This window comes from Zeus faber, assembly GCF_960531495.2.
Source record: "Zeus faber genome assembly, chromosome: 6".
NCBI lineage: Eukaryota > Metazoa > Chordata > Actinopteri > Zeiformes > Zeidae > Zeus > Zeus faber.
The window spans coordinates 24103819-24113818 of record NC_137201.1 but is presented as its reverse complement, the minus strand read 5'-3'; the positions used below and the strand labels follow the sequence as shown (position 1 = coordinate 24113818).

The following is a 10000-nucleotide window of genomic DNA, read 5'->3' as shown; positions in this document are numbered from 1 at the left end:
GAGGTTAATCGTACAGAGGGGGAAAAAAAAACTTCTCGGCGGCACCGCGATGATTAATGGTCTTCCGGGAGAGTTCACCGGTGTCAGAGTATCCACTTGTGAGCTCTTGAAAAAGTCACACAGGCGCAGGGGAAGATTTTTTTTTTTGTTTTTTTCTTTTTCTTTTAGCCCTGTCTTTATTAAACAAGGAGTGGAACACATTCGTCATTATGTCACCAAAAAAAAAAACTCCTCAGCTGAGTATTTGCCTCCTATTTTTTCTCAAACAAAATAATTGAACCACTGGGTTTCACTCAGCCCCCCCCCCCCCCCCCCCCCCCGTCGTGGAATCCCTCAAAGGCAAGAGGAGCGAAGCAGAACCAGGGAGATGGAGCGGTGGGTGGATGGAGCGAGGATCCCTGGCAACCCCCACGACAAATTAATTTATCCGCGCGGTATTTATGAGTGCGCGGGAGGCTGCTTTTACTTAGCTGCGATTGCAAATGTTTAGCGGGCCGAAAAGCAATACTTCAATGTGTATTTCCTCCGTCGCAAACAATAAAAAAAAAATTTTTAAAAGAAAGACATAAAGCGATTTAATACTCATACACTCAATACGTCAAGAGCTGGAAGGGCCCTCGCGGATTTTGATCACACTAGTCATGTGCTAAATATACGGACTCATTTAGTTTCCAGTGCGGCCCGAAGACACGAATAAAATGTCGAAATACTTTCGAAACACCAGAACGCAATTGTAAATATACGCATGCAAAAATATACGCTCGTCCCACACGACCGGCAGAGAAATACACGGAAAAAGAAAAGGGTTGTTAAACGACAGGAGCCGGATCACAAATCAACCGGTTACGCGCGACCTGAAGCGATTGTCATTCCCCGATGGAACACGCCGCTTCACCTTGTCCGCTCGTTCTGGCCGGGCGCGCTGCAGAAGCCGCAAACTGGCAACGAAAAAAATTAAGTTGGTGCTAAAAGAAAACAATTTCAGGGCAAATGAGAAAGCGATTACATCTTTATAGCCCGTAAAGCAAAGCCGCGGTGACTTATTTGTCATATATTTTTAAGCATATAATTTGTTATTTTATAAAACAAAAAAAAAAAAAATCATTATTTTGTTTGAGTAAATTCCATTTTGGCCCCCGGAGCGTCGGCCCTTTAAATACTTTTTTCATTTTCCAGCGTGGTTGCTGACGCGATTGAGTTTGACACGCCTGGCCTAAGGTTCTACTGTGATGCCATAGTGACGCTTTATCCAGGAATACAAGTTTCACCGCAGAGCAACATCATGTTTTTTTTTCATAGAAGAAAAATCATTTCAGTCGGCAGCCATGCTGCTGAGTAGAGAACGAGGAAAAAGGGAAAACGCTTGAGAGGTAGATCTGCGTATTCATATGATAATGTCGTCGTTATAGAATATGCATCTGTCATTAAATGGTTTGGAACAGTGTGCAGCGTAATTTGCCGAGCTGGTTCCGTCGGACGACTCGACGGCGCCACGCGCCCCCGTGCCGTGACGGGCCGGCCTGGTCGAGGAGCCGGTCCCTCCCACCTGCTCTCCTGCGCTCCCTCCACCTCCCCCAAATTCACCTGTTGGGGCTGGACACTTCTATCCAAGGGGGAGGTTTGAGCTCATCACTCCTGTATTTCCAGCTCACAAAGTATGTCTACGTGTACGCCCAAGACGGCGAACTCGAATGACGCACAATAATTACAATTAATTCCGTCAGAAATTGCGATTATCTTGACGCCGAACTCAAATGACGCACAATAATTACAATTAATTCCCTCAGAAATTGCGATTCACTTGTGAAGATCACTGGTTTGTTTTTATGCATTTTAATTTTACACTGTGCAATTTTATGTCCATTTATGCAGCTCAAGCGTCAATCGCACACAAATGGACTTCATCGTTTGCCGGGGCTACGAGGTACAAAATGGCGTCGTCAGAGCGAGAAGAATTATTGCGATGCCATCCCAGCTTTTCCACTTGCACTCCTACTTTCGTTTCGGGGGGGGGGGGGGGGGGGGATATAAAAACCATCTTCGGCGGTGAGTTATGTCTGTTGCTATCTGTTGGTACGGACCGGCCTCCCCACACATTTACGGTTCTGAGAAGGGTTCGCTGGGATGCGCGTCCTGAGTTACGGTTCCAATTATGGAGTGGCTTTCAACCATCCTGGTGATTTAACCGTCCACTCGTTGTTTGGACACTAGTTTGGCAGGTTGGGAAGGTGGAAACCAGCCCACCAGTCTCCCCCCTCCCCCCCTCCCCCCCACCTCTGGCCACCCATAGACCCAAAGAGGGGTCTTCCAATGTGAGGGAGTAAAGCAGGGAGCGAGTTGCTCAGGACATGGTACCGTCTCGAAGGAACAGACAATCGGGGGGATGTTGACTCCTCCGCCCCCGTCTTCCCCGCCATTCCAGCGCTTGCGGCGAGCCACGCCGGCTGCCCCCCCCAAAACGTGCCAACCCCTCCCAAATCCGAAGACAAGGGCCGCCGTCTTTCACGGAGGTGGCGATGGCGATTAAATATTGGCACATCGCGCCGGGGGTGTTTTCTCACGCCGCTTGCCCTTTCGTCGCGTCTTAAACCCCCCCCCCCGGGCCCGAGGTTGCGTGAGGCCGTAACTCACCGTCGGTCCGCGGCGGGACGGGGTAGAAAAAGGTGAAAGGAGACTCGGAGAGAGTGATGAGGGAGACAGAGAGAGAGAGGCAGAGAGGGCATGCGAGCGAGAGAGAGACAGAGAGAGAGGGAGAGAGAAAGAGGCACAGAGAGGGAGAAGAAAAAAAGAGAGAGAATGCGGTGTAATCTAGGTCACGGAGTAAAAGGGAGACTTTCCCTTCCGTCTCCTTCCGCAAATAACCCTTCGGTCCTGTGCCAAAGCAACGTATCCAAGACAGCACGTTGCCTGCGATTTTGGCAACGGGCGCGCGGTTCCTGCCCACGTTAGGGAGCTGATAAATTCTAACGCAGGCTGTTAGTGCGGCGGTGAAATAATCCACAGCAGCGTTCCCTCAGCAGTAAAAAGCTCACCTGCCCCCCGAGTGCCGGACATGGCCGCTGTTGCGCAACGGGGCCGGGGGCAGCGCCATTGAACTTTTGCAACATTTCACCACGAGGCACGACAAGAAACCCCCTTTCAGATTAAAAAAAAAAAAAAAAGCATGAATCAAAACCGTGAAAAACTGGCTGGAAAGTCAAACAGAGAGTAACTAGAGGAGGCCGGTTTTCCGACGGGTCTGGGAGGGGCGGAGGCCGGGTCGACGCCGGCCTTCGACGCCGAGCGCAGCCGTTGGAAGGGCGTCCGTTGTCTCCGGCTCTAATCGCCGGCATCGAGGGCCTGGCCGTCCTGAACGCCGGCCGGACCTGCCAGGCGCGTGTGCGCCGCTTCTTTAAGTTGAGGGGCTTGGTTGTCAACAGGTGGTGTTGCCCGCCACGAAAGAACCATGCTGCGTCGGTATCGGTAACCACTGCTTTCGATTGTGTTCCGTGCCGCATCTTGAAGTAGCCGCAGAATGCGCGTTATGGACGTGCCGAAAGGCAATTGACGTGTAAGCGAGGAGCAGAAACCTCCCGCAGGATCCATCCTCGACTCCGCTTTGGAGACAAAAGATTCATTGGACGCACAGCACATGCATCCACATCGTAAGGGAAATTCGGAAGAACGGCGGGGACGCCTCGCACTCGAACGGGGCGGGAGATTGCACTTTGTGGATCAACAGCGTGTGTTTGCCTTGCCCATCCGCCGCCGGCGTCCCCCTCCCCTTCTGGCGTGGCGATGGATTCGTCGATTTAATTTACCGTTATTCTTTAAAGCGCCGGACCATCAGATCGTCTGTGTTGGGGTGGATGACACTACAAGTCCCAGAATTCCATTTAAAAGGGTTGTTTTTTTTTTGGGGGGGGGGGGGGGGGGGGGGTTTGGTTTACCCTTGGCTCTAAGGCGCTCGCTTGCTTTTCGCCACGCTTTGGCGTTCCTCTGATCGATCGATTCGTTCGTTTTTTGTTTTTTTCCCTCCGTCTCTAGAGAGGGGGAGAGGATGTCTTTCCACCCTGCCGTGGTTTTATTTCTTTTTGTAAATATTCATCCTTATCGACTTTACCGGTTAATACGACGCAGCCATCCTTCCCCCCCGGGAAAAAGGTAGACCCTGCCACCAACAACCAGAAGAGCGTAAAGAGGAACACATGGATAACGCAAACACGTCGAATGGCTGTTTCATATAAGGCGCCAGATAAAATGAAGTATAAAATATGATATATTTTTTTCACAAAATAATCTTACGGATTACTACTTTAATAGGCTGCAACATGCCATATCCATAACAGCCATTTCTGTTAGCACAAGATAATTCGCACCACATTTTTGTCAAACGAAGCTACCCCCGTCTGCCAACACCACCAAAAAGCAAAAAGGAGGAGATTGCTGAAGCTGCTTTTTTTTTTTTTTTTTTACGCAGGAAAAGTGAAACAAACGGAGTGAAGGTTCCTCAAACCTCCGTCCATGTTTACAGAGTTGTGCTCGGATGCGTCAGCGAGAGAGCCTATTGGGAGGGCGCGCTCCCCGTTCGACGGAGAGAATTGATTTGTAATGTGAAAGGCATTCTTTCCATTTTTCCATCCATCCATCTGCCGTTCGGATCCATGTTCGGCGGAGTTGTCAAGCGAGGGAGCGAGAGCCAGCGAGAGAAACATCTCCTAAAAGAAAAGGCAGATTTCTCCTTACAGCGAATCTATAGAAATAAATATCAGATGTCTAGCCTCCGCTGCAACCGAATCTACTCCCTTGAATAAAGATATTTGGGGGCTCTGTAACGCTCAATAACCCGCCTATTAATGTGCGCTGTCTTGGAAAGCAAATGTAATGCCGCGGAGCAGCTCCAGAACTGAAATAGTGCCTCGCAAAAAGGCAGGCAGCGCAGAGAGAATGCATTAGACTTGCGGTCGGATGATCTTTAGCCCCCGAAAAAAAACAAAAAAAAAAAAAAAAAAAAACCCGAAGGCATCTCCCCCCGCCAATCCGAAACTTAGACTGGATCACCGAGCAGGGGGAAAGGTTTAGCGTTCATAATTTGAGGGATTTGAATAGAAAACTTCAATGGGAGCGGAACACGGATAGCTTTTCCCCTCCGCCTGATTATGATGATGTGGGAATTTGCCGATTCGGAGGAGGGATTGGAACATTTTGTCGAAAGGGGGCGTATTCCATGATTTCATAGGCCACGCCGAGCAACCCCCCGGTAATGCATACGGACGCCGTCGGGGGGGACGCGGTTTCATCCCCGATAATAAGCGACAAACGCTGGAAAGTATCGCAAACGCGAGTAGACAGCGAGCGGGCCTGGTGGCACCCTGACAATAAGGTGATGAGTGAAAACACTAAATGGCCTATTTTTCCACATTCTCTGACTGGCAGCTGAGCTATGCAGTAGCTGTGGTGTATGTGGTCTTCCACGATGACCTAGTGGGACACTGCCGTACTGAACGAGCGCTCTCAGATCCCGACCAATAACTTTTCCCACCTACAGTACAGCGGCAGGGAGGGCTCGATCTCACAGGCGGGGGGGTGGGGATCTGGACGTTGGGGTTAATCTCGGCGTTCGCCAAATATCCGTCACCCCTCTCTCGACCGCGGCGGGGGGGTGGCGGCGCATTAGCGGCGGTCTGCTCCAAGTCACAAAGTCACAACGTCGCAAAGCGTCCGTGTGGAAAAACGGCGGAACGACCGGGATTCGGACGTCGCGGACGCACGCCGGAACCCAGCGCCGTTCTCGGGCAGAAAAATGAAAAAAAAAAAAAAAAAAAAAAAACGAGCTCCGTTTTCGACGGAGAGAGCGCGGGAACAACAAAGGGAAAGCGCCACCCCCCCCCCACCCCCCCTTTTTTTTTCCGAAAAAAGGGGGCTCGGGCTACACCCCGAAAAAGGAGCGGTGATTGTTAACAGAGCACAGAGCTCGGGATTAAACGCACCGTCGACCGCACTGCGAGAGCAACAGAAAACATCTTCCCCGACGGAAGAAAAAGGGGGGAACGCACACAAGTGAAACGGTCCCTGCAAAACAGAATCCATGCGGAGGAGATGCGGGGGAATGCCAAGTTCCTCAAACACACACGCCATAGTAAATGTAAATGTTTGTCTTCTTATAGGTCTTTTTTTTTTTTTTTCTCCCCCCCTCTCTCTGCCTGTATGTACACACTCAGATGAACCAGCCAAGCATGGACACAACCAATTTAGCCCGATTAACAACAGATGTGTCCATCTATTTCGGTTCGACGGGGCATTCTCTACAATAATACCATTAGTTGTCTCCTCATTTGCGAGATCGTTTTTCAAACGTGCGTTTTTTCCCCCCGTTAGGCCTCAAGTGCCTTTTTTCGGTAGCCTTTCCATAACTTTGGCCCAAGCCGCGCAGCGATCCGCGGGGCTCTCGCCCGAGCGGTTCCTACAACAACAGAAACCCGAGCGCGTTTGGGGGAAATACAATAGTGTCAATTGAAATGAGGACAACCGGGATGGGTTGGAGTCGGCGGCGGCGCGAGGAGCCCTCTTCAGCCGCGCCAACGCAAATGGTTATACAATAGAGAGCAAAGAGACTGAGCCGCTGGTTTGAGTTTTCGCCGTGTGATGTGTGCGGCTCGGGTTTGGCTCGGGTTGGGGGGGGGGGGGGGGGGGGGCGTATTTCACAGGGCTTAGAGGGCCCCCGCGCTCTTCTCGGCGCGGGAGACGGCGACGGCGGCCTCCCCGCCGGGCGACGTGGCTCCCTTCGGCGCGGAGGTCGCCCCCGGCCGTCCGGCGCTGTCGCCGAATAACTACCGCCGGAAGAGCTTCCCCCTCTCGCTCCCCCGCCTTTGCGTCCTGCGCGCAACGCCACCTTGCTCGTCTCCAGTCGACTTTTGTTTTTTTTTTTTCTTTTTGTTTGTTTTTTTCTCTTTCTTTAAAGCCAGTGATTGAATGATCCGCTCTGAACCATGAACAAACCAAGACGTCCACATTTCTGAGTGGCTTCCCACATCACGGCATTCCTTATCCCCACCGCACGCGCGCGCGCGCGCGCCCACACATACACACACAGTTGTAAAGGGGGTATTTATGCGCATGCAGGTGTACTCGCCAATAACCGCTGACGCATGATGTGTACAACATTACACACACGCGCACACACATTCACGCACTCGTCCTCCCCGGCGTGACGGCACCCAGACTGACCTACTCGCAGCTCCTGTCCGAACACCGTCCTCTCTCCCAGCGCCGAGCAGTTCCAGCGTCCGTAGCGGAACTGGTACTGACACTCGTTGATGCCCAGCTGAGCGCCCTCGCCCACCACGATGATGGCATCGGGGCGGCTCTGGCAGATCGCCCGCTGGCGCGGCGCCAGGCCCGGGATCTTGTTGCAGATGATGTTGGCACCCAGAGCCACCACGGAAGACAGGGCCCTGCGGAAGGAGGACACACAAACTGTAAGATAAACACACACACACACACACACACACACACACACGGACACACCCACACGGACACACACGGACACACCCACACGGACACATGGAAACCACAATTACACACACACACACATATATATACATCTCTGTCTCTCTCTCTCTCTCTCTCTCTCTCTCTCTGCGAATCTCTCTCTTGCACACACAAACACACACGTACACACACATACACACACACACACACACACACACACACACACAACAAATAGGCATACTCTCTCTTGCACTCATTGACACACACACACAGACACACACACACACACACACACACACACACACACACACACACACACACACACACACACACACACACACACACACAGTGCCAGTTAGAACTTTTAGAAATCGGTCAGGCTGACTCACATCAGTGAGACTCTCCAGAATAGGATTCAATTCAACCAATGATTGATGAGCATTCCCTGGTTTACTGAAAGCTGCGCTGCATAAAAACAGCTTTTCTGTAACGCACGAGAGGTAAATCAACCAGAAGAGCTGAACACACGATCCCACATCAGGCACAAAAAAGAGCACAGGGCAGCAGACTTTGACAGCCCTGAGTGAGAAAACAATGTGGAGGTTACTTGATTACCGACAACGCCATTCCGCTCTGGTTTGGCCATCGACACCAGGAGAAATGAGTTTGGGTTTCTAGGTTAATTGCTAGGTAATACGGCGGTGCAAAGTCGTTGGCAGGCGGGCGCCGAACACAGATACAGCGCATATTCAAATTTGTAACCAAGCCTCTCAAATTTAACAGCCGGGCTTCACTTCTTAACCAGAATAAGTCGCAAAATGTCATAACTCATGATTTGCAGAATCATGTGTGTGTGTGTGTGTGTGTGTGTGTGTGTGTGTGTGTGTGTGTGTGTGTGTGTGTGAAAAACATACTCAGGGCACAAAAATGCCTTGTGCAAATGCTGGGGCTGCTCCGCTCAAGCCACATCCTAAATTGTTATGAATGGAAAATTAGTGAAGGTTACTGACGCGCACGAGTCTCTTTTCATATTATTATGGAATTATTACGTCGTATTAAATGGTAACCCCCACCCCCCCCCGACACCACCGCCAACCCTTGCCACCCGACCCGCATCCTTATTCCTCCGGGGAGAAGCTCCATCCCATCTGATAACACGGTGACACATGTAGGAGATACGTCCGCAAACCGCCGAGGAAGCCGAAGCAGACTATGACTAAATAGAACGTGGACCTTCTCCACGGCTCTGTTTATAGCCAGCGAAACCCTGCAGATTTTCAAACATTTTCAAACAAGCGCGGAGGCAAACGGCAGCTGCTAAAGTATGACGCTGGACCGGAGGGCTGCAACCACAAGCGGCGGGGGCCAAGGCGACTTGTGTGTGAGCAAAAACAAATCAGGGAAGTCGAGGAGAAATGGGGAAAAAGGGGAGAGATAGATAAACGGGGGGGGGGGGGGGGGGGGGGGATAAGTAGCCGGCTTCTCGGAAAGGCACCCCCAAATTCAGGGAAAGTGAAACGTGAACGTCGACTCAAGAGGACTTTTCAAATACGTCGACGGCTCTGTGTGTTTCCTTCGCCGCCAGCGAAGCGATAAAACACAACTTCACTCACAACAACAAGGGCACCTCCGTCAGAACGCTGTGGGATTGTGAACCCCGTTTTGTTGCGCTGTTCTGTCTCAGAGGATCCTTTTCTGGATGCAGTGCCAAGTGCTGTGACACGCCAGCGGTGACTCAAAAAGTACAGGAACGCCGTCAAAGCCATTCATTCCTCCGCGCCAGGAAGACACGCATTGCGCTCCAGCGAAAGCATTCCAAAAACATTTGATCTTCCGCGGCGTTACCGCGTCAAATGGGGGCTTGAAGACTCGAGTTCAAATCTGATATAACTCAGGTGCATTGAGGAACTACTGTAAATGTTGGGGCACTGGGAAAAATATATATATACATATATCATTGAATAGAGCTGTTCCTCCTCTCGCAGACTGTGGATGGAACAAGGTCCCTCTCTGTCGACCCTCTGCTGCCTGTTTTATTACGCTGCAGCATTTGCATCCCGTCAGCGAGTCTCCCCCGTTAAAGTTTGCAGTTTCGAAGCGAAGCTCAGAATTAACGTTTCAACTCGAAATAACGTCGTTATGCCTTCTTTTTTTTAACTGCTCGCACGCGGGGCACAGCAAAATACCCAGAAATAGCCGTGAGCACACGTCCGCCGAATCCCGCTTACCGCGGTAATATCTGCTTCTATGTAAACGCAGCGCAGAGCTTTCACGAGAGAAACGGGGGGTCGAAGCACGCTGAGCGAATGTCCGGGCGCTCGGCTGTTTTTTTTGGGGGTTTTTTTTGCACTGTTAAAAATTAAAGCAGAGTGGAGTGAAGTAGGCCGGCGGCGCAGGACATGCGACGTGACACTTGCAAGTGTGAGGGACTCTGGACTCCCCATCCTTGCGACGCCGCCGGCCGGGGCGACTCGCATTGCCTCTGTCCGCGCCGCCGGCCGCCCCAAACCGTCAGACGATGCAAAACAGG

General features: G+C 51.4%; 1 protein-coding gene across 2 annotated transcripts in view; it reads right to left on the bottom strand.

Moving 5' to 3' along the window:
- Positions 1-10000, bottom strand: part of wnt7bb (wingless-type MMTV integration site family, member 7Bb) — a gene marked incomplete at its 5' end in the record, with an annotated part of 28689 nt that overhangs the window by 14606 nt on the left and 4083 nt on the right. For both annotated transcript variants that reach the window (XM_080002182.1, XM_080002181.1), the window contains one exon: positions 7203-7433. In XM_080002182.1, coding sequence (XP_079858308.1) covers positions 7203-7433 — 231 coding nt within the window. The remainder of the gene's footprint in view (positions 1-7202; positions 7434-10000) is intronic.